Genomic DNA, 26,295 nt, shown 5'->3' with positions numbered 1-26,295 from the left:
TTAGCACATAAAGCCGCCGCGGGTTGAGCAACCAGAGCCGCTCGGGCGCCATGCAGTTCCACATCACGCAGGGGAACCATAGCGCGACGCCGATCTCCACTACTACCTTGACATCGTTGGCAGGTCGGTGCGGCGAGAGCAGGTCCGCGAGGCGCGCGTCGTCGAGCTGGCGCGCGAGCAGCCGCCGCGGGTTGTGCAACCAGAGCCGCTCGGGCGCCATGCAGTTCCACATCATGCAGGGGAACCATAGCGCGACGCCGATCTCCACTACTACCTTGACATCGTTGGCAGGTCGGTGCGGCGAGAGCAGGTCCGCGAGGCGCGCGTCGTCGAGCTGGCGCGCGAGCAGCCGCCGCGGGTTGTGCAACCAGAGCCGCTCGGGCGCCATGCAGTTCCACATCATGCAGGGGAACCATAGCGCGACGCCGATCTCCACTACTACCTTGACATCGTTGGCAGGTCGGTGCGGCGAGAGCAGGTCCGCGAGGCGCGCGTCGTCGAGCTGGCGCGCGAGCAGCCGCCGCGGGTTGAGCAACCAGAGCCGCTCGGGCGCCATGCAGTTCCACAGCACGCAGGGGAACCATAGCGCGACGCCGATCTCCACTACTACCTTGGCATCGTTGGCAGGTCGGTGCGGCGCGAGCAGGTCCGCGAGGCGCGCGTCGTCGAGCTGGCGCGCGAGCAGCCGCCGCGGGTTGAGCAACCAGAGCCGCTCGGGCGCCATGCAGTTCCACAGCACGCAGGGGAACCATAGCGCGACGCCGATCTCCACTATACGGAACACTAGATCGTGCCAATTGCGCGATCCCACTGGTACTCTAAGGTAACCAAAGAAAAAAGATTTCTGTTATTGAACTTTTGTTTGTTGAACTGTGTTGAACTGAAATGGTTCTTGAGGTAGATGTTTGAGCTAAACTCAGAAATAATTTATTTATCTCAGATAGTATCTTCTGACAGCCTAGTGCATTAAAAACCCGACAACAATATTTTATAACATGATTCCGAAAGAATTTCAAGAAATATAAAACAATTCTAAATCTATTTGGATGCCTTGTAAGAATCTTCTAGGCATAGCACTTACTTGGCTTTCCAGAACTCGCTGAGGGTTTCTGAAGCTAGGAATCCCACGATGAGGATGAGCATCAACGCCTGGCTCACCAGGCCCAGGCGCGACTGGTGTAACTGGGAATGATTCACTGACCGGGGGTCCACGCTGCCATCTGAAGCGAGGTCTGTCTGGATGCCCTGAAACAAGTTATGGGTGGACGTTCTTGTACATGCTTGTATGATTGTGGTCAAGCGCAAGCCTATCACGCAATAATTATAAAAAATAAGAAAACTCCGTCAGACAGAAAACAGCGTCTTTGATGCGAAAAGCCTAGCCCTGCGCTGACCAACCCGCCTGCCCAGCGTGGTCAGTATGGGCAATACTCCCAATGAACAACGCCAACACACAAAGGCCCCCAGTTCCCGGTCGCCGTGGATGAGGAGGCGGAGGATCGTGTGTGGTGGCGTGCTCTTGGGAAGGCCTATGTCCAGCAGTGGACGCAAACAGGCTGATTGATTGAAGAAAACTCCAGATTTTCAGTAGATTTACCTAATGTCAACCACATACTCTAAACAATTTTTTTACTGCCCAAATATATTAATTTGGAAGAGGGTTTTTCAGACGATCTTAAGCGAGCAATTGAGGCTGTTGGACACAAGTGGCTCAATGTCGTGTGAGGTGGAAATCCTGGTAAGAGGTCTGCGTCCAGCAGTATACCTCTATCGGTTAAGACGACGAACGATTAGTTCAAAATGATAATCACATTTTGGTAGGTACGCTAGGTGCATCTGGTACTTCTTAATTTGGTGGTTTGGTCTGTAAGAGTTGGGTTGTATTCCTAAATGTCAATTTCATCCGATGTTTTTCAGAGCCCGATTTAGTCCCTTTCGGGTCGCATTTTTAGGCAAAACATTTTTTCCATCATTGATCAGATATTTTCATCATCATCATTATCAACCGATAGACGTCTACTGTTGGACATTGGGCGTATAGGAATACAAGAGTATAGGAACTTCCACACGCCCGGTCTTGCGCTGCCTGAATCCAGCGGCTCCCTGAGACTCGTTTGACGTCTGTTTACCTAGTGGAAGGTCTTCCAACGATGCGCTTTCCGGTGCAAGGTCTAGAGGAAAGGAGGATATTTTGTGGATGTCTTACCTGCTTCGTAACGAGGGTATCCTGTACATCGTCACCTTCTGCAGCAGTGGAAGGGCCAGGCCGTGGTGATACTATGGTGCACACTTTAGTCTCTTTGAGGAATTCTCCGCGAAGCTAGAACAAGTAGAAATACATAAAAATAAATTTTGACGCCTTCCCTGACGCAGTGGTAAACACTGTGACCTTATAAGTGGGAGATTTCGGGTTCGACTCCGTGTAGGTTCAAATGGGCATAATTTCTTATTGGCTCTGGTCTTGTTTTTTTGTTTTTTTTTAAAGAATATTAGCCAAGTTTATCATGCTGACTAATATTCCTCTTTCCCCTTCAATTAAGCGAAAAGCTTGTGCTAGGAGTAGGTACGACAATAGTGCAACGGGCGGGGTTTGAACCGGCGACCTTTCGGTTTTCAGTCCGCTCCTTTAACCGTTGAGCTATCTAGACTTTGGTGGCAGGTGTGGCTGCTTCTCACAATTTGAGTAGTCATGCTTGATCGGCAAATCGAAGTGACTGAAATAGTGGCAGCGAATTGTGGCAGAGGCTAGATTGAGATGCAGCTACTTGTGACTGATTTCATGACAGTCAAGTAGGACTGCTCGAATTGTATAATATGGGCTATAAAACTTCAGATAGGCAAAGCTTACACATTCGTTTATAGGGTGGAATCATGCCACTAACTTATTAAAAACTAGGTGATGTCCGCGACTTCGATCGCGTGGATTTAGGTTTTAAAAATCCCTTGGGTACTCTTTCATTTTCCGGGATAAAAGTAGCCTATGTCACTCTCTAGGTCTTTAACTATACCCATACCAAAAATCAGGTTCTGTTCTCCGTTGCAACGTGATTGAAGGACAAACCAACAAACCGATACACCAACAAACCAACAAAAAACCCAAACAAAATCAGTGGCTTAACCTAATCTTGGCTGTAAATTTTGGTGAAACAATAAATGATTTATTTATTTACTTATTTATTTATACTTTCGCATTTATAATAAGGGTATAATGATGTAGTGAAGTTCAAGATCATCAATGAAATAAAAAAAATACAATAGAACATCGAACAAAACCGCTTTTGTCTCATTGTATCAAACATCAAAAGTAACCAAGGAATCATTAAAACCGCCATCTAAAAACAATTCAAAATACAAACATAAAACCAATCCTAATCCATTACGATAAGGCTTACATTCCTTTACAATATTTGAGTACCCTATAGCCCCCACACATCCATTATCCCGACAATGGGGCATTAACGTGGCCTTAGAAACCACAAAAGGGGCAAAATCGACATTACATTTGATTGTTTCCATATAGGAATCTATTGTTGCCAATTGTTTTGAACACAACACCTTTTAAAATAATTGAAAATGGTTATACTAAGTAATAATATTTTCCAATTTTCCTTCCTCATAAAAACTGCGATAAGTTAATTCCAAATATTGCAAGCATAGGAAAATTCTCAAGGAAAATAAAACATCGTTTAAGGTGGAAGACACGGTCGGCCCGCTAAATTCAAATTTAATTTGGTTTTTCGCAATTATACTAATACGACAAAGTAGGCTTATGGCATTCAAATTGAGCCCCTAGTAGTATCCCATCAGTATAGTTTGTCCCCATCAGCAGGCCGATTCAGAACCCTTCGATAACATACCGTGTCGATACGATTTGGTATCGATCTCGTATCGAATTTTTTTTGTCGTGCAATTCAGAACGTTTGATAGAAGGATACGATTCGATGTCGATTACGGTATCGTTATCGATAAAATACAGTGCGATTACATGAGCATTTTTACAAAGTATGCTATTTTACCAAAATTTTACTTGTTTTTAAATTCATGCTAAGCATTAATAAATTACTTTTAATTATCTTGAAGGCAACAAAAGTCATTATTTAAAATGATAACCTAATAAATTGTTGATTTCAAAAGAAAAACATCGAAATATAGTTACTACTACAGTTTTAAGTTTTTATTAAAGCTATCCTCGTAAATAACACACAGATGTCAAACATCTGCCAATCAATTTTAAGTTTAAATTGTAAATTTTTTCGGGCTGTTTTTAGAGTTCCGTACCCGAAGGGTGCCAACAGGATATTGTTGATATAATTCAATTGTGATAAATCCATTTTCAATAATACAGATTGTATAATAAATTCTATGGACGTCGTATGTAAATGTTAATCGATTTCATTAGCAAGCTTACAGAGGTGCATACTAACTACACAATAATATATATTATAATAAGTACATAACCGGAAACTCTTTTCTTACAACATCGACATTCTTTTACTTATCTAATAAAAACCTGTCAAGTGCGAGTCGGACTCTCACATGAAGGGTTCCGTATCAATATCCGTACAAGATGTAACACAATGTATTAAAAAAAATTTACATGGCAGACGTTTAGAAATTTTTATTATTTTTGCTACAGCGGCAATAACACACACTCTGTCAAAATGTCAACTCTACTAAAATCAAGATATACAGCCTGCTGATAGATAGACAAATGGACGGATAGACGGACGGAAGGACAAAAGGACGGACGGACAGCGGAGAATTTAGTTAGCGGAGCGAAGCAAATTTTTAGGGTCCTGTTCTGGTACGGAACCCTAAAAATCAGCTCTTAATAATATCAAATTTCTGTAATATTATTTTTGAAATGAAACGAAATAATTTATTTGTGTGAATATAGGAAGACAAGGTGTTTACAATAGAGAGTTGCCAACATATCCAGTCAGGAAACCCTGACGTACAAATGTTTTGACAAAGTAGGCAGTACATCAGATAAGAATATCATATTGTGTCAAAGATATAAATGTCAGTCAATAATATTAATAACTTAATCATATTCATTCTAATTCTTTTGCTTAATTTCTAAAAACTCATCAACAGAATAAAATACGAAATAAATTCAGATTAAAAATGTTAAGTACCTTGAAATACACTTCGACCCCGTAAATGAGGAAGAATACGACCACAATGAAGAACAGCACCGCGTAGCAGCCGTTGAACACGTGCTGGTAGAAGTTCTGGAACAAACAAAAACAAACATCATCTTTAAGATTACATACTCGACAAACTTTAAGTACAGTACTATTCAAACTTAAATGCGTCTGCGTGAAGTTGCGAGACGTGCGCAGTTACCCTCCCCGCTTCCCCGGACACCCAAAATGTGTGTGGTGCGCAACGTCGTGCGCAAACTTCAGGGGCGCATTTAAGTTTGAATCGTAATATAACACTGCGTATAACAATAGTTATTGTGCTAATACGACGAAAATCTAAATATAAACTGGCCAAGTGCGAATCAGACTCGCGCACTGAGGGTTCCGTACTACAATCGTATTTTATCGACATTTTGCACGATAAATCAAAAACTACTTACTAGATCTCGTTAAAACTAATTTTCGGTGGAAGTTTGCATGGTAATGTACATCATATATTTTTTTAGTTTTATCATTCTCTTATTTTAGAAGTTACAGGGGGAGGGACACACTTTTTACCACTTTGGAAGTGTCTCTCGCGCAAACTATTCAGTTTAGAAAAAAATGATATTAGAAACCTCAACATCATTTTTGAAGACCTATCCATAGGACCTATCCCTCCAACACTCAAAACTTTTTTTTTCATCAATGGGTTGGATGACTCGCGCACCGAGGGTTCCGTAGTACAGTCGTATTTTTTCGACATTTTGCACGATAAATCAAAAACTACGATGCATAAAAATAAATAAAAATCTGTTTTAGATTGCACAGGTGGAGACCTTTCATATGATACCCCACTTGATATAGTTATCTTACTTAGAAAATTGAAAATACTAGTTATTAGTTCATGACCACCATTTAATTTTTTTTTGTGTGATGTAACCACAAATTCACGGTTTTCAGATTTTTCCCCAATGTCTGCTACAACACCTACCTACCTGCCAAATTTCATGATTCTAGGTCAACGGGAAGTACCCTGTAGGTTTCTTGACGGACAGTCAGACAGACAGACAACAAAATGATCTTATGAGAGTTCCGTTTTTCCTTTTGAGGTACGGAACTTTAAAAAAAAGTACGACTGCCCAGTCAAAAAACGAAATAAAAAGTAAAAAAAATCACATTTGAAAATGGAACCGTAGGCCGCCATTTTTCAAAAAAAATATAGCCAGTGTCATTCGGGATGATGTAAGGATTCTAACGATATCCCATACATCCGGACTCATTGACTCACCAGAAATTTTGGAGCGTCTAAAGTTTTGCATACCACGTTTTTGCAGTCGTCTGCAAAACCGGAAACCTTTTCATCTACCATTTTGCCGCACCAGGGCAGGCCAACATGCGCCTGTTCGTCGCATCTGCACTCTCATAAATTCTCACAGAAACAAGTGCGAAATATTTAATAGTTCTTTGGCCTCTTTTAAAAACCATGTCAGTACCTAGTTGTTTCACTAACTTGTAATTTTATATACCTACATATTAACTTCGTTCTTGTTATTCTAAGCTTCGTTTTATTCCATCCACTCATTTATTATTCCATCACTAAGTATTGTTAAGATCATCTTTTTATTTATTGTAATATTGTTGCGGGTTTTTTTCATGTATTCACATAGTTTTAATACGTCTATTTTGTAGTTTCTGTTTCTTTTTATGCATGCTGTGGTCGCTTCGAGTAGGCTCAATTCCGATATATGTAATAATATAATAGTTAGTTAGGTATTTAAGTTTACGAATTGTAGCCAGTTTAGCGATCCAAATTAAAAAAACAAAAAATACATCCAGATTTGTTTTAAGGCATTCAAAAGTTATGGTGAAATAAAGAAACTCACATACATGAACCTTGGAAACAAACACTTTTTTTGGGCAATCGTGTAATGAAAGTCAGGAATACGGGTGGCGCATTGAGTATGCCTTGTGCTACACCATAGTGTTTGGTCATGAATTTTAATAACACAACTAACATGCTTGTTTTTGTCATACAACGAATAGATCCTGAGTAAACATTTGCGTCTCTGTCTTCAAATTTTGAGAAACGGATTCGAATGGGGTTTCGCAGATACATTTGTAACATATAGGTGTTATTTCCTACAAACCGCATAATGGTGAACTAATATTAGGTCCTTACATATGAAATAGGTGTTTTGTCGTACTGGCCACTTTGATCTCAAATATCTCCTCTTTGATTAAGAATTCCAATTTCAAAATACAGCTATTTACTCATGCTTTTGTGTTTTGAAACCCTTTATTCATTTGTTTTTTCGTCCATAATGTAAAACTTAAAATAACGCGTTATTTACGAGTACGAGTTCCATCGTGACACCAGTGCTGCAGAAACGGCTTGAAGGATTAATGATGCGTATGGCGGCGGTGTCGCAAAAGAAAACACAGTGCGTTTTTGGTTCCAACTTTTTCATTCTAGAAATTTCGACCTGCAGAACAAGCCCCGTGGACGGCCGGAGACCAAAGTTGATGATAAAGAATTGAAGGCTTATTATACGTCCAAACTAACTGCAGGCTGCGGTGTTAGTGATAAAACAGTTTTAATCTACTTGAAGCAAATTGGGAAGGTGAAAAAGCTTGAAATGTGGGTATGTGGGTACCTCATAAATTGAGTGCAGCAAACCGACAAACGCGCGTCGACTGCTGGATTACATTACTCAACCGGCACAATAATGAAGGGATTTTAAATCGAATCATTACCTGTAACGAAAAGTGGATCCTTTACGATAAACGGAAACGCTCATCGCAATGGCTGAACCCTGGTGAACCAGCCAATTCCTGCCCCAAGCGAAAATTTACTCATAAAAAATTACTTGTGAGCGTTTGGTGGACTAGTGCCGGTATCGTTCACTACAGCTTTCTTAAATCTGGCCAGACGATTACGGCAGATGGCTATTGTCAGCAACTGCAAACCATGACGGAAAAGCTAGCTGCTAAACAACCGAGGCTGGTCAATCCCTCTAGGCCACTGCTGCTTCAGGAGAACGCTAGACCACATACTGCACAACTGACAGCTACCAAATTAGATGAGCTTTAATTGGAATGTCTGACATCCACCGGAGTCCCCAGACCTTGCTCCAACAGATTACCATTTTAATCGAAATTTGGATAACTTCTTGCAAGGGAAAAAATTCAACTCCGATGGGGCACTCCAAAGCACCTTCAAAGATTTTGATTTGATTGATTCCCGTCCGAATGGTTTTTTTTAGTAAAGGGATCAATGAACTACCTATGAGATGAGATGGCAAAAGTGCATAGATAGCAATGGTACATACTTTGATTAAATAAATACATATGTTATATTGAAAAAAATCGACTTTATGTTCCTTCCTTACAAAATGCCAATTTCATATGGTAAGGACCTAATGTAATATTATGTTAATTTGAGATTCTAGAATTTGAAAGAAAATATTTACTTTACAAGCAACGAATGATCGGGTTTTGTAAGTCACGATCATGAGTCATGTTTGTTTGTTTGTCTGTTTTTTACCTTATGATTAATCAAGGCCGGCTCTAAGAAAGGGACAACAATCTTCCACCTCCCATGGCCCCCACCAACCTCTCGGTAATATGGGCCGAATCGCGGATGTGCCTCCCGCGGGGTGATTACGTAAAACGTTGCAGTAGCGACAGCAACGCGACAGTTAATTTGCCGTCTCTCTTCTTCTTCTTCTTATTTTGCTTTGTGGTTATTGTTGTCTCTCTCTAGCCGGACGTTTGACAGCAATGATCACGAGATTTACGCCTGCCGCAAGCCTGTCGCGAGATACGAAATCACCCCGCTGGCGCTGGTACTTGCTCTGAGCGTGTTTCCCAGGGGCGCCAGGTTGACTCCCAACAAGTTTATCTCTTTTCTTGTCCCTCGAGTCTTTCTCCCCTTTTTTGGGAAGACATTCACATCACGCATAAAAAACGGGCAGTTTTTCTCAAACGGATGCACCTATTTAAATAGCTGGTTCTTAGCTATGTTTACGAAACGGAGTCATCGATAGGGATTTTAATTCTTGACACATGTAATTTGAATACGCAAAGCCCAGTCTATATTTTTTATTGACAACAAACGTTTGCCTTTGCTGAGTTTAACTGTTAAATCACACCTTTTATTTGACTAGTTGTAGAGGTTATTTGTTTTTGCACGCTCTATGGCTTGGTCAGAAGTAAGGCTGAGATCTATAGAGCGCGTACTTTGACTTTGCACGGATTTTACTTAACTAAGTTGCCCAAAAATAAATCTAGCCACCCCGACTACACACAACCTTGTCTTTGTTACCCCTATTGTTTTTTAAAGGCGCGAAGCAGAAGCTCGCAAATAAGGTTCTGCATGCTTAGTACGAGATTTTGTCTCACCAACGTTGATAGTATTCGAGTGTCAAAACACTTCCGAGTTATAGTGAACTGGATCTTAGATGCCTTGTTTTAAAGCTCAAGTTTGTCTACACATCTACAGTCAGCGCTCCAAGCGGAAACGTTGCGAAATTAAAATCAGTGGCATTGAATTTCTGACTTTAATTCAAGGCTATTTAGGTCCATTTTACTTTACTGTTAGGTCCATTTTGACGTTATTGTGTTTCGACTCGAATTCTAGCAACGTTGGTGAGACGTAAATCATGAAGCGAACCTACGAGGCCGAGTGTAGCGAAGGGGGGAGGTGGCGAAGCCAGACTACATCAAGACTTACTACGGTGAGATGGCAGTCTTAACCCCCGTTCCCACTTGTCGTTTTTCGGACCCGGATTTAAATCGGATGTTCCAGTGACAGAACATTTTATATGAAGCTTGTCACACTTGTAGGAAACCACGATTTTGTGTTAAAATGTACCACTGGAACATCAAGCGATTAAGACAAACGGCAAGTGGGAACGGGGGTAAGGGTTATAGATAGTTCTATCCACGATGACGCGCCCCACTCTTTGTCCCAATCGGTTATTATGCTATATGCTACGTGCTGAGACTGTGAGTTCTATCGTATAGTCGACGCACCGATCAGCGATGTGGGTACACGCACAAGAAGATAAATCATGTAGAGATCACTCCCCGCACCCGTGGTGTCCCCGCACGAAAAATAGTGGGGCGCGTCTTCGTAGATTGAACTATCTATAACTTGTGATGGAATAAAAAAACCGGCCAAGTGCGAATCAGGCTCGCGCAACGAGGGTTCCGTACTTGTCGTATTTTTTTCGACATTTTGCACGATAATTCAAAAACTATGATGCATAAAAATAAATAAAAATCTGTTTTAGAATGCACTAATGAAGCCCTTTCATATGATACCCCACTTGATAATATAGTTATCTTACTTCGAAAATAGAAAATCCTAATTATGATTTTATGACCACAATTTAATTTTTTTTGTGGAATGTAACCACAAAACAAATGTCCCAACAAAATCCCCTAATGTCAGCTATAAGCCTACCTACCTGCCAAATTTCATGATTCTAGCTCTACGGGAAGTATAGGTACCCTGTAGGTTTCTTGACAGAATGACAGACAGACATAAGCCATAAGCATATACCTTACCTCTCTGTATGTTACCTTGTTAAGGCATAAGCCTTATAGGATCACTTTGTTGTCTGTAAAAAAGAAAAACGGAACCCTTATAGTGTAAGGGTTCCGTTTTGAGGTACGGAACACTAAAAACTCAATATGCATAAAAATATCTAACTAGTGAGTGTAGGTACAGTTGGCACTTGGCAGGCGCAATTGCTTGATTTCTTTGTTTCAAATCAATGGAATATGACCTTGGCGCCTGGCGGTGCATCGGTGCGTCGCCTTTGAAGGGCTATCTTAGCTGATAACAAGCAATGCATGTAAAATCATGTATCGCCACTTATCGGGTTCGAACACCTTAACTTCTTTGATGTCTGGAATCTGGATTAGCAAACTTTTGATCTTTTTTAGTCATACCTATATTTTTATATGCATTGACGCCAATATTTAACTTTCATCATCATCACCATCTCAAGTGTCTCCACAGAATGAGAAGGGTTTAGGGTATAGACCACCATACTAGCCAAATGCAGATTGGCGGAGAACTTTATGGAGAACTATCAGGCACGTTTTAAGCATTTAGGGTAGATGCTCTGTATAATATAGACTGCAAGTAAGAAAAGACCAAAATTAAAAAGAAAAGAAAAACCGGCCAAGTGCGAATCAGACTCGCGCACTGAGGGTTCCGTAGTACAATCGTATTTTTTCAACATTTTGCACGATAAATCAAAAACTACTTACTAGATCTCGTTCAAACCAATTTTCGGTGGAAGTTTGCATGGTAATGTACGTCATATATTTTTTTAGTTTTGTCATTCTCTTATTTTAGAAGTTACAGGGGGCACACATTTTGCCACTTTAAAAGTGTCTCTCGCGCAAACTATTCAGTTTAGATAAAATGATATTAGAAACCTCATTATCATTTTTGAAGACCTATCCATAGATACCCCACACGTATGGGTTTGATGAAAAACAAAATGAATTTCAGTTCTAAGTATGGGGAACCGGGAACCCCCAAAATTTATTGTTTTTTTTTTTCTATTTTTCACGATCACGAAGATCACGTGACTTTCGTTCAAAAGGCGGCAACTACAAGTGCGACAACAGAGGTAGAAAGTGATTTTGTTTGTCTATCTGTATGTTACCTTGGCAAGGCTAAATTGATGAACCAAAGAGTATCCAAGTGATTTTTAAAAGAAGTCCATGCTCACAATGTCGCGAGCATCAGCAGATTAAATAAATGGTCATATCAAGGCGCAGTGACTAGTGAGTGACACACATTCTATTTGAGCTAAATTAAGTAATTTGTCACTTCTGCCAGGAGTTCCCATAGAGCTACGAATGACGCAGAGAAGACAATCCGGCCTCATAATTATCATAATAACATAATAATATCATAAACAGTTAAAGTTACCTACAGGCGGAAATGTTACGAAATATTTTTTTTAAAACTTATAGCTCGTAAAATGATGAACAAATGTTAATTAATTTAATTACATTTTATAGTCAAACACGATGTCGGGCCCTTGGCAATTTTTTGTATGGCGCCCTCAAAGATCGGCGTCAATTGATGGTCTTGATTTTGATTTTAAAAATCGGTCAAGTGCGAGTCAGGCTCGCGCACCGAGGGTTCCGTACTACAGTCGTATTTTTTTAACATTTTGCACGATAATTCAAAAACTATAATGCATAAAAATAAATAAAAATCTATTTTAGAATGCAAAAGTGAAGCCCTTTCATATGATACCCCTCTTGATATAGTTATCTTACTTTGAAAATTGAAATCACATTAGTTCATGACCACAATTTAATTTTTTTTGTGCAATGTAACCACAAATTCAGTTTTCAGATTTTCTCCCTTATGTCTCCTGTATGTATGCTATAAGACCTACCTACCTAGGTTTCTTGATAGACAGACAACAAAGTGAACCTATAAGGTTTCCGTTTTTCCTTTTGAGGTACGGAACCCTAAAAATGAATCATAGCGAAAACAAAAGATTACAGAAAAAATTAAAAGGTATACAAAGTTTTAAATTAGGCAGATTTCCGGACAACAAAAACGTTGAAAAATTCCAGCCTTGATTAACTGGTTTCTTGAAGTTAAATGCTTAAAAAAATCTCCCACAATCTATATATATAAAATTCAAAGTCCCGACTGACTGACTGACTGACTGACTGACATATATATCAACGCACAGCCTAAACCGCTGGTCCTAAAGACATGAAATTTGGAGGGTATATTCTTTGTAAAGAGTAGGTATCCATTAAGAACGGATTTTTCGAAATTCCACCTCTAAGTGGGTTAAATGGGGGATGGAAGTTTGTATGAAAGTCCGTCATTTTTCAAGTTATTTGCATGAAAATTGGTATTTGGGTTTTCTGTCACAAATGAAGAAATACGTGTTTCAGGATTTTTGGAAAATTTGCCCATAAGTGTGGTAAAATAGGGGATGAAAGTTTGTATGGGACAGTTTTAATTATTATTATTGATATTAATTACTTGAAATTTGGAAAATAGGTTTTTTCTTGAGGTTAGGTGTCAGCTAAGAAACGACTATGAGAAAAGGGATGAAATGGGGGTTGGCAGGTTATATGTGTTATTCGGTGCTGGTGCAGGGTGCGCGTCCTGATGTTATAATGTTTGTTTCTGTTGTTTCTGAATAAAAAAGTGCCATTAGTTTCCTGTATGCCACGTGGGCGAAGCCGCGGGCAGAAGCTAGTTTTACTATAACAGTGGGCATTTTGAGGCTTGAAACAAGATCTTCAGAGATCGTGAAAATTTCCGTAGAGGATACTCGTAGGACCTTTCCTGCGCTTGGTTTTTACCCACCGCAACCTACTTTTGTCTTATATTATGTGATTTGGGCGGCCTTCTAAGTTTTTAGATTGCTTAGATGGCTGGAGTGACCAACGCAACTTGAAAAGGGCTCAAAGAAAAGGCGGAACCATTTGAAGTGCGGAAACGAAGTAAGTGAGAAGATGAAGTTCTGATGACCAAGTGCTGAAAGATCGAGGAAAAATAGTATCTTCTTTGGCTAAGGATACCTTCTGTTGAGGAAATGTGTTGGCAACGTTGCTCGTGACTTACGAACATGAAGAAAAGATTGGAGAAGAATTTCTGGGCTCTGTCTCTCCCTACTGGTATCACGGAGGTAAAAATTAAAATATTGACAAAACCCATGGACGTAAGTATTATGATAGAAAGATCTTGGAAGGCTGGATTGACCTATCCAGCGCGGAGAAGGGTATATAGTAGACGGAACAGTCTAAGTCTAGAAACCGGCCTGGTAGAAGATGCTGGGCTCGATTACGGTATAATGACAGCTACAACGTTACGATCACAATCGCCTCTGATTGGTTGACGCTCGCTCACTTTTGGCTACAATGCATTGTTGCAGCAAGGATACCATAAATTCAGCCGATCACAACAATTGAGATTATAATAATGATTGAAGCAGTCTTTCCGCAATCGATCAGCTGAAATAATCTTGAATGGCTGGAATGATCAACCCAACGAGAAGGGAAGAGAAGGGAATGCACAGCAGACAGAATGGTCTAGCTACGGAAACCGGTCTAGAAGAAGTTGCTCTGGTAACTATGCTCTCTGCTCTGATGCTATCTGCTGGGCCAAGCAAGGCTTCCTAATTCCTATGCTATAAAACTGGCCAAGCAAAAGACGAAGCCATAATGACCTAATGCTGATAAACGAATGAGGAAATCTTACCTTCTGTTTAGGCGAAGTACTTGCAACGTTGGTCGTGAGCACCTCGGCCGCCAGCAGCGAGTAGCTGATGAGGTTGAAGGTCACAAACGCCAGGAATGACTTCGAGAGGAACCTCTGTCTCTCCCAGCGTATGTCTCGAAGGTGGAATACCTGAGGGCAAATGACAAACATTTGGTAAATACTACGCAATATTTTTATTGAGACCCTTGTGTGACGTTGGGCCAACGTAAAAGCCAACATACTTAAACCAACATAATATTGGCCAAGTGCATATTATGTCCAACATAAACTAGTACCAATCACTATACCAGTGTGATTGTCACAATTTTCACGCAAATTTTTTACTAATTTTCCTTCTAGCAGATACACGTGTATTTGTATTTTTTTTCTCTTTTTTTTTGGGGTTTAGTCATAGGTCACTATGTCACCCCCGTAAGTTGAACATTTCTATAATTGTACTATTTGTAGTGAGCAATATAAATGCACCCTTATATTTTTAATGAATGGTCATACCCACTGACTAATCACGATTATGGTAGGTACGTCCTTTTCACTTTTATAAATATTATTGTGCGAGAAACAGCGCTCTATATTAGCTCGACTTCCTGAACAAGGTATACAATACGTTTCAGATAACTGCCATTTCGTTCTTAGGCCGTTTAGGAACTTCTTATTATAATCATATTATAGATATTATATAAATAATTAGTTGTTTTGATAACAGTGAGCTCATGAATAATTAGAACCACAATATAAAATGTTTACGCATAATTATGAACGGTTAAGTTTATTATGATGTGTTCGTGTTATGTTTATAAATTGAATTCTTTAACATACCTAGATAAGCTGTGATGAGTAACCATATTATTTTTTAATCCTAATCCTAATCCTAATAATATTATCAATGTGAAAGTGTGGATGTTTGGGTATTTGGATGTGTGGATGTTTGGATATTTGGATGTTTGTTACTCAATCACGCAAAAACAGCAGAACGGATTTTGATGAAATTTGGAATGGAGATAGATTATACCCTGGATTAACACATAGGCAACTTTTTATCCCGGAAAATCAAAGAGTTCCCGTGGCATTTTGAAAAATGTAAATCCACACTGACGAAGTCGCGGACATCAGTTAGTTTAAACATATTTAATAAATGATATTTTTAGCGTCAGCAATTTTTTTTTGAAAAGCAAAAGAAATTTTTTAAACTGTAATAACTCACAAAGTAAATATTATATTTCATACGAATTAAAAAAAATAGTTTTTTGTAGCCAAAGAATGATGGCCACGATAAGTCTAGTTATTAATAAAATAATAACTAAAACCTACTACCTAGTTACGTTACTTCGCTACTTCTAGCACTTACTAATACTAATAATTTAACTTACTACAAATAATAATTAAATAAATTGTACACTCACGATATGTAAATCTGCCTACATTTGCTGTTATTTGGGCCAAGGTGATAACTAGTTGAATTTTATCATTCTCATGATTTAAATGGTAATATATTAAGAGACTATCTTTCAGCCTAAACACGCGCGAGGGTTAAGCTTTTTAATGCCACTAATTAAGGCGAAATGGGATTGAAGTTGTAAACGGGTGCTTTCTACGACGCGTTGCGGGCATAAGCATGATAGGCAAAATACTGCACAATAGGCTGCAGCTTATCACTACAAAGCGAACTAAAAGAGATTTCAGGCAAGCTAGAAAAAGCAAAAAAAGACAGGTAGGTAAATATCGAATACTCTGAATTTAAGTACCCAATAATTTGAAGTCGAAGTCGTGCCGAAGTCCCAACAAAAGACCTAAGTATATATCCAGCAGTGGACGTCTATTCGGTTGATATAATGATGATGACGATAATTCGAATTAGGCCTGGTATCCACCTAAGCGGAGATGTGTTCAGGCGACCAATCAGATTTTTAAAAGATGACGTGTATCTACAATTTTTCACATTATCTATTAATAAAAATATCCTCAACTTATAGGAACTGACTTTATTCCATTTAGACAATACTTAATAAACTTCAATCTTAGTTCTAAACTATTAACTTCTTCAAGACATAATTATAAATTCTAATTTTCCCTGCTTCAAATCAATAGCTCCGGCTCTTATGGCCGCCATTTTAAATCTCCTCGTAATTATTTTTTTAAATTCAACTGTAGGCAAAGCAATGTCGCTAACACTATTAAGAACCTTATTGGTCGACGGAGCACATCGCTCCGCTCCGCTTAGGTCTAAACCGGGCCTTGACCCTAAAGATGCCATCGCACTTGAGTGATCACACAAATAAAGTTTATATGAGTTTGTATGGAGCAAGGCGCTGGCTGCCGCATCGCGCAGCGCAGCGCAAATACATTTATGCCTTAAAAGTGAATTATGCATCCTTATGTACCTTTATCCAGCTCCTCGACAACACAGACCTAATACGTAGACTTAAGAGGACTAAGCCTTTTGAGCTAGTGTAGTTATAGTGAAAGTGTAGTGCTAGTGCAAATAAAAGATCACACGAACAAAGTGAAAGCATAGTGCTAGTGCAATTTAAAGAACACAAGAACAAAGTGTCTTCCAATAAGGTATCTTAACTATAAACTAAGCTAAGTCAATGGACAGATTCTTAGGTATAAGTACGTTTATAAGTTTAGGTTAATATAATATTGCTTATTAGCCTCTTTCATAGGCTAGATTGTAATGGTAGTAAAGTACTGGTGACAGTGCTTTACGACAAAAAAAAAAAAAAAAAAAAAAAAAAATGTACCTTTAAATCAATAAATAATGTAATAGGATGCTTCAATGCTCATTACAATTGAAAATTTAGTATTTAAATTCAAAGCAAGATTAGTAAACATTTCCATTACATGGACGGCACTCTATACAATGTATACATATTGGATTAAGTACATACAAGTGGTTGACTTCTCTCTGCTCTACTTAGGTGGAAACCGAACCATAGGGTTAACGATTATTATTACTGAACCGATTTGCATTTTTTTTTTATATCGATAGAAAAACTTTGCGACAATGGGGCCGATTCTCTTGAACACAATCTCTAAACTAAACTAAATTAACAGATCTAAATCTAATGCCATCCTTTTCCGCGAGCAGCATTATGAAAGGGATAGCAATAGATTTAGGCGTGTTATTTTAGTTTAGGTTAGAGATTATGTACAATGGAATTAGCCACATTGTCCCATAAAAAATTTGGATTCCAACTCCTCAATCCATCCTGACCATCAAAACTGATGGGATTTAGAAGCTGTCTGTTATAAATTACTATTGGAGGTAGGTACCTACCGAGTAAAGACTATCGTTGAACTCAAAGACCCAACTCCTCAACCCTGATGCTGTAAGGAATGGAATCCTAAATCGTGGTTATCCCACGAGATTTTTAAAGAATACCGTTTAAATGTTTTTTCTTAATTTGGTGCAGAGATACCTTGCATCAATAATGTAGGTTTCTACTGGATAAGGAATTTTTAAAATCCGTTCAGTAGTTCCAGAGATTACTTCCTAGAAACAAACTTACAAACTTTACGTCTTTATAATATTAGTATTGATAAATCATAACACACATTGTACCTTCAAGGTTCGCCGTGTCACTTTTTAAACATTCTCTTAATTTTTTATTTAATAACAAATTTAAAATTTTAAAAAATCGCAATCGACTGACATGCGCTATCACAAGTCGAAATTACGCCACACGTCCTCTAAAACTAGACATGAGAATTTTACATTTCACGTGTTGATCTCCAAAGCTTTAAAAAATTTTGCTGATCGCTATACGCACAAAAACCTTGTCCTGCTTTTATCATAAAACAAAACATCTTGCACAATTAATTAAACCTGTAATTAATTAATCATCAAACGATATTAATTAATAAGCAATACGGTTTGTTAAATAATATTTTTACAAATTGGGCAAATCACGAATATGTTGCGTATTAAGTGCTCTACATTTAACTAAATGAACGGATATGATTAATTACACACATTAATTACCCATTATATGATTAATTATATCAATTTATCTGTAATCTATCAATAAGTTGAGCGTGAAGAAACTATGGGACGCATCCGTAAGTCGCGGGTGATAAGTATGCAGTGTACACAGTCGTTTGGAACGCGGCTTGCGAACAATTTCTCGGACGTCCGAGCGCTCGAGGTTACGTCCGATGGTTTGCACAGGTCAGTATACTTGCACAGTCGTTTGGAACGCGGCTTGCGAACAATCTTTCGGACGTCCGAGCGCTCAAGGTTACGTCTACGACTTACGTCCGATAGTTTGCACAGGTCAGTATACTATGTATTATCCAGATATTATGTACCTGTAAATCGGGCCTGTTAGCCACTTCCGATAATTTGTTTCCCGATCAGAATTGATTCAGCGATCACGCACCCACCTGATCCGAATCCGTAAAAATACGGATATAAGAAATGTCTACGACATATGTCATAAGCTACCATACAAAACAAAAAGGAACGTATTTTCACGGACTCGGATCGGATGAGTGCGCAACCGCCGTTAGTCACGGCTGTCAACTGCGTCCATCAGCCGCGTCCTATAATTTGTTTCCGCCCATTTTCCGCCTTTACTTGGCGAAGTTGTTGATTGTCAAAAAATACCATACATTTTTTGACAAATAACAACGTTGCTAAGTAACCTATCGACAGATTACAGATAGGATTGATTATTATTATTAATTTTGAGTGTAAATATACGGAAATTGTAAAAACTACATTCCGAGTATGATTTAGGTAGGTACCTATTCAATATTCTTGATAAAACATTTATAAAACGATCTTGTTAAAATGTAAATTCGTTGGAAAAAAGACATTTATTATGGTAGTAAATTATGTAGTTTGTGCAATATTTGCATTTCAACATCAAAAACAATTAATATTAATTTAATCTCATACTAATATTCGGTCCTGATCACGAGCAATACAAGTAGATCAAATAAATCAATAGATATAGGTATCTACCTATATCAAGTATAGGTAGATACTTGTCTTTAAATCCTGAATCCAAAACAGAACTGAGCCCTTGTTCTGTTTTGGGTTTACTTTTACATGCCTACGGCTGAGTTAAAATTTAAAAGGTTTATAAGGCTTTTGCACAGTTGGTTATATTTTTTATACAATAAAACTTTGGAGGCAGTAAGCCCCTTTGGCTCGCTCATGAAATAATTTTTTTTTGTTTGTATTTTCTAGCTCGTAGTTTTTAAAAAAAAAAATAAAAAAAAAAAAAAAAAATGTTTTTATTTCGACCAACAAGGATCATATTGGTGTTTAGTTTTAAATTTTGTAGTTTTTAATATCTTTCGTATTTTTCTTTTTTGTGTATTGTTTATGTGACCTAAATTTTTATTTATTTAATAATTAATTAAAATTAAGGATTTATTGTACAGATTTTTACCATATCTTTGCATATTCGGAGGAAGCATTCCGACTTGGTAGTTGATGATTTGAAAGTAAGTTTAATAATAATAAGTAGTTTTTTATTCCTGCTTATATTATTTAAATAAATTTTTCACTATGAAATTTTGATTTCGACTTACTTGCTTGTTTGATCCTGGAGAACTGAATACGATTTCAAGAAAATATATTTTTTATGGCTTATAATAGTCATAGAATTACAGCGCTTATGTTTGTACATCAATTATTTCGATTGTTTTGTAACTGCATAGATCATATCAGACTTGGTAAATGCATGTGACAGTGCGAAACAAATATTTTACTTAATAGGTATAATAAACCCCTGAAGGGTATATTTAAAAAAGAGGGTATATAATTATAACTTTGCCAGTTATCTGCCATTATGATATGCCCACTGAACAACTATTATGTACAATGATTATACAAACATTTTAGTCCGTAAGGTTCCGAACCACGCTGCACGCAGCAGTGCTGCCGCAACAGTGCTGTCGCGGCACTACTGGTCCCCATACAATCTCTATAAGCTTATAATATGAGATTACATTCCGAGCTATGCAGCAATGTCACAGCAGCACTGTAGCGGAACATTTCGCATACTTGGTGCGAAATGTTCCGCTGAATATCGCATACTAGGTGCGCGTTTTGACGTTTTATAAAAAGTTACTGAATTGACTAGTTGTCGAATACCGTATTGTGTTACAGTCCTGGCCCCGCCCCAGCCTAGTGTATTTAATGCATTAGACATCTATCTCTTGGTTTCACACTGATCTATCACAAAGTTAAACGTATGAATCCGATCTCTCTCTCTCCGGTCGTTCCTTCATTGCTGAAGATCGTGGTCCTGGCAAACTGCCCTCGAATAGATTATCTGTTTCCATCGGCTTCTGTCGGTGGTCATTTTCACAATGTGATAAAATCCACACCTGCTGGACTCCTTTAGCTGGTCGGACCGCCTAGTTGGTGAGCGGCGTCTAGGTATTTTGCCCTCAGTGTTGCCCGTCACTATGAGCTTTTCTAAGCTGTCGTCCCCCCGCCGTATGATGTGGCCAAAATATGAGAGCAATCGTTGGTAACATATTATGGGGGAGAGTCGAGCAGTGATTCCGAGTTGCGAAAAGATAGACACGTTTGTGCGCTTGGCAGTCCACGAAATCCGTAGCATCCGCCTCCAGCACCACATTTCGAACGTATCTATTCTTTGCCTTCCGAAAAATGTAAATGAATCCAATAAAGGTAAGTATAAATACTTTGAGTTAACCTTCACAATAGACTATTATCAGGGCCGTAGTTACTTTAACCGAAACCACGACCTACGATGCACCGTGTCTTTTAAATTAATCTGACTACCTACTTAACCTATGTTTTAAAATTAACGTGCATATAAATTAAGGTCGTCTCTTTAACATGTAGCAAATAACAAATTATATCTTCCATCCGCGTGCGCTGACGGATTTTTTTTGAATAATATATTTAAAGGGAATATGACGTCATATTTAAATACACCCAAATGTATTCTTAAAATTAATATAAATATCTTTGTAAGTGAGGGGGGCTCAGACACATTTTACCACTTTGGAAGTGCCTCTCGCGCAAACTATTCAGTTTAGAAAAAATGATATAAGAAACTTCAATAGGTATCATTTTTGAAGACCGATCCATAGATACCCCACACGTATGGATTTGATGAAAAAAAAATTTGAGTTTCAGTTCTAAGTATGGGGAGAACCCCCAAAATTTATTGTTTTTTTCTATTTTTGTTTGAAAATCTTAATGCGGTTCACAGAATACATCTATTTACTAAGTTTCAACAGTACCTATAATACTAATACAAGTTAGGCGGGCAGTAACCCTGCAACATCAGGATTAAGGAGTTGGATCCAGAAACCTCGAAAAAATCGATGTACATACATTAAAAAAAAAACGACCGAATTGAGAACCTCCTTTATGAAAGTCCTTTAAAAAAGTGTCCAAATATTATCACTCAGCGTGGGAGCCTCATACAAGGTAATAAACGGTTATCCGGTTAACCTTTCGACAAACTTAGGTATGTTATTAAACATAGACACCCATTTAGCATCATTTAACAAAAACAATGCGAAACTAGATTATAAAACTACATAACCTTAAACATTAACATAAGTTGGCCTTAATCATTATGTCAAAAGGTATGTCTCTATTTGGACCGGCCGGGCGGCGGCACCTTGAACAATCTGTCAAATCGGGCAGATTTACATTAAATTGCCTGCAGATTTTAGCTGATCGGACATTGGGAGCAAACCCTAAAAATCGGACCATGCTTGTTTAAAAAAAATTATACTATGCAAGCGCCAAAAATCGGACCTTGACTAAATGTTGTATAGGTAGAAGCAGGCGTTACTTTGCGGAAGTCCATGATATACAATGAACCAAAAGCTTAATTTGCAGCAATCCGCTTAAACAATTCGAATCTGTATGGTGCAACATGCAGCATGCGAAATGCACCGCCCACCCTCCCACTGCTAAACAGGTGTCGGGGCGAAACGTGCGTCGAGTGTGTTCTGGGATTTGTGTGGTGCTGCGTGGTGGTGGTGTGTATTGCTTGCCTGGTGGCTGCTTTTTTCTGCATGTTTAGCACTGATGTTTAAGAACTGTTGATGGTGAATTAATGTTGTAGGTACCAAGCAAGGACTTCATGATTTAACTCCAAGCCCCAACTCCTTAACCCTGACCCATCTCGGTTCTTGGCTCAACCCTGGGAATGTCTCATATATAGTGCTTAGTTTATAGAGGTCGTTGGTTTACGGACTTTCATGCCACTAATGGCGGACGAGTGAACAGCGGGCTTTACATGAGGTTCGGCAGATCTTTTCCTAATTGTCTCATCTTGCATCGTTACTCGGGCATACACCTTTAAGGTTTTCAAAGATCCTTTAATGCTTAATTTAATGAATTGAGTTCGAACAATCATTTTAGGTACACTACCTAAATGCATCTAACAATAAAAAATGGGTGAGTACATACCTTCTCATCAGGTCTCAGTATTTTTCCAGATAATTATCGACTTTAAAAAAATCTGAATTGAAAACTTAATTTTTTTTTTGGTTTATACCGATTTACAGCGATTGTTCTGTGATTTCTGGGCGAATTTACGCAATAATTGTTGTTGTTTGAAACTGGAAAACAAGCATTTAACTAGCAACTAGGTACTGACGGACAACCATCTGATAAGAAATTCAATTAAACAGTTTTACGAGAATCAATCAAAAACAAACGTAGGTAATAAATTCCTGAAATTTTTAATTAACGTTTATAAGCGTTTAGCCACAAACTTAAAAAAAATCACAGCGCCTGTACCTAGTATTATTAATAGAAAATCGTTAAGTGCAAAAATGTTTTTGAGTTTTCGCCAAAAAACGTGCAAATTTTCAAAAACGAACGTTTCTAAAAAATAATGTTTCGTAGGAACAAATTAAAAAGTAACTAAAAACCAAACATTTCGTTTTTGAAACTACGTTTTCGCTGATAACTCAAAAAATATTTTTTGCACATAACGGCTTTTATATCCAACACCGATCCGTCACAGATCGCGTAATGCAGTGCCGGTACTGACTAAAGAATTTTTAGGGTTCCGTGCCTCAAAAGGAACCCTTATAAGATCACTTCGTTGTCTGTCTGTCTGTCACTCGTGTCTGTCAATTCGAGGAAATCAAAACCTACAGGGTAGGTACGTTGACCTAAATTCATGAAATTTGGCAGATAGTAATGTCTTATAGCACAACTAAACAAATCCGAAAACTGTGAATTAGTAGTTACATCACAAAAAAAAAAAGTGTTATTTCTTGTACGATGGCACGAAACCCTTTGTGTGCGAGATCGACTCACACTTGACCGGTTTTTTATTATAAATAAAATTGTTTTTGTTTTGCTACCTACATAACGAACTCGTTTAAAGTGTCTATAAGGCCAAATACGTTTCAAATATGACGGAAATGGTGCTAGCATGCCCTTGGCCCTTTGGTCTCGTCAGGACTTAAAGACCAAAAGCGCAATATGCCGAAATTCGATAGATTAATGTATGTAGGCCTCGTCATTTTATCCAGAGTTTTTTAAGCGGGGGTCCTTTAAAAAGCCTGTCTAAAATTCCATATAAGGTTCTTAAAAATTATTATATAGATCTAAAAAATACGCACGGATATACACGCACAAAAAAAAATCAACACAAAGATCAATTTCAGACACGAGTCATTAAATAAAGCCTTATAATAAAACCTAATAAAAATAATAAAATATCTTATTCTAATATAATTTACCTTTAAAAAGCCAGTCTAGAATTCCATATCATTCGGATCGAAAAATCTATATTATCATATCGATCTAAAGAAATACGCACAAAAATTCACGCACAAACTTAACCCAAAAAGTCAATTTTATAACACGGCTCATCAAATATTTTTTCCATCGTTATTTCTTTATTTCTATAATATAAAAATGAATCACTAAATGTGTTGCTCATCGCAAATCTCGAGAACAGCTGAACCGATTCCGCTAATTCTTTTTTCTTTCTTAAAAAAAAATTGAATCGACTGTTAGGCGGAACGAAGTTTGCCAGGGCAGCTAGTATTTAAAAAAAATCGATCGCGAAATTCGTTTTAATTTGATATTCAAATTATATAATTTTGGCGATACACGTTCGCGCGGGACGCGTTTCGACGCGAACTATGGTTATGATTTGGCGAGCGTGTGAACTGCCCATACGGCGAACTGTATACGACAGGGTTGTTCCGAGTGTTTGAGTTAGAGCCTCAATAGCTCAACGGGTAAAGGAGTGGACTGAAAACCGAAAGATCGACGGTTCAAACCCCGCCCGTTGCACTATTGTCGTACCTACTCCTAGCACAAGCCTGTCGCTTAGTTGGAGAGAAAAGGGGAATATTAGTCATTTAACATGGCTAATATTCTTTTTTTTTTTTAATATATAATTATATGTGTAAGTAACTAGCTGCCCCGGCGAACTATGGTACGCCTAACAGTCGATTCTTTTTCAGGATTTTTTTTAATATTTTCTCTCCGTAACAGCCATTCTCGTACTTCAGGGAATATTATGAAAAAAGAATTAGCGAAATCGGTTCAGCTGTTCTCGAGATTTGCGATCAGCAACACATTCAGCGATTCATTTTTATATATATAGAGACTAGCTGATGCCCGCGACTTTGTTCACGCGGATTTAGATTTTTAAAATTCTCGTGGGAACTCTGATTTTCCGGGATAAAAAGTAGCCTATGTCCAGTACCCCTCCAGACCTTTTATGCAAAAAATCACGTCGATTCGCTGCGACGTGATTGAAGGACAAATTAACAAACAAACACACTTCGCATTTATAATAAGGGTACTGACCCTACTGACTTAGCTTATGCCCGCGACTTCGTCCGCGTGGATAACACCAATTTCAAACCCGTATTTTACCCCCTTAGGTGCCAACCCCACGTAACGTGGGATAAGGTGAGGAAGAAGATTTTACCCCCTTTAGGTGTTGAATTTTCAAAAATCCTTTCTTAGTGGACGTCTACGGTATAATAGCTATCTGTATGCCAAATTTCAGCCCGATCCGTCCAGTAGTTTGAGCTGTACGTTGATAAATCAGTCAGTCAGCTTTTCCTTCTATATATACTAGCTTATGCTCGCGACTAGTTGTCAAATACCGTATTCATGTGTAGCGCCCCCTAGTGAGGTGCACAGTGAGAGTTTATAACAATGGGATTAAATATTATTGTCACGTCGTAATATTATGATTAAAAACTGGTCAATTGCGAGTCGGACTTGCACACGAAGGGTTCCGTACCATCGTACAAGATATCATCATCATGATTTATGTGATTTAGTAAACTAATATTTTCGAGAACACATTTTAATTTCTTTTTGTGACACAAACACAAATTCACGGTTTTCGGATTTTTCTTTTACTTGAATATATATAAAAGATAATAGAAATAAATGTTTTGTATTTTTTTTCAAATATCACGTTTTTAAAACGGACTAAAGATATTAAATAATTATAGTTGGCTACGATAATACTTGTAGGATTTAAAACGAAAAAGTGGGGCGTACGTTTATGAAAACGTGCTCTGAATATATAGCCGGAATCAATGTTTACAGATTTTTAATATTCGATTTGCTGCAAAACTCAATGGAAAATTTAAACGGGAAAAACTACCTCACAAAATATTATAATTAGAATGATTTTTCTTATTTTGATGATTTTGCTGTTTTGAAACTTTTTTATTTTTGGGGCCGTCAAAAATGTATGAAAATAAACTTTAAGCAAAAAAAGGGTTTTATACCCATACAATCACTGAGCAGAGAATATAAACATACAATACTTATCACATAAAAAATATACGTGATATATATTTTTTATTGCTATATTTGGATTCGGTCTTGTCAAATATAGTACATATATATATATATATATATATATATATATA

At 38.1% G+C, this 26,295-nt stretch overlaps 2 protein-coding genes across 2 annotated transcripts in view; one reads left to right on the top strand and one right to left on the bottom strand.

Annotated features, from left to right (window-relative positions):
* Positions 1-26,295, top strand: part of LOC138402586 (uncharacterized) — a 217,198-nt gene that overhangs the window by 8,764 nt on the left and 182,139 nt on the right. The gene's annotated exons all lie outside the window — the stretch shown is intronic.
* LOC117983944 (uncharacterized) overlaps positions 1-26,295 on the bottom strand; it is a 74,860-nt gene that overhangs the window by 15,902 nt on the left and 32,663 nt on the right. Inside the window, exons 5-9 of the mRNA XM_069499825.1 lie at positions 14,395-14,544; positions 5,139-5,234; positions 2,207-2,320; positions 1,082-1,245; positions 611-818 (exon numbers count right to left, since the gene is read on the bottom strand). Of these exons, the coding sequence (XP_069355926.1) occupies positions 611-818; positions 1,082-1,245; positions 2,207-2,320; positions 5,139-5,234; positions 14,395-14,544 (732 nt within the window). The remainder of the gene's footprint in view (positions 1-610; positions 819-1,081; positions 1,246-2,206; positions 2,321-5,138; positions 5,235-14,394; positions 14,545-26,295) is intronic.

The sequence above is a fragment of the Maniola hyperantus genome, chromosome 7 (assembly GCF_902806685.2).
Source record: "Maniola hyperantus chromosome 7, iAphHyp1.2, whole genome shotgun sequence".
Lineage (NCBI taxonomy): Eukaryota > Metazoa > Arthropoda > Insecta > Lepidoptera > Nymphalidae > Maniola > Maniola hyperantus.
The sequence above is the reverse complement of the archived record's forward strand: the minus strand, read 5'-3'. Positions and strand labels throughout refer to the sequence as shown.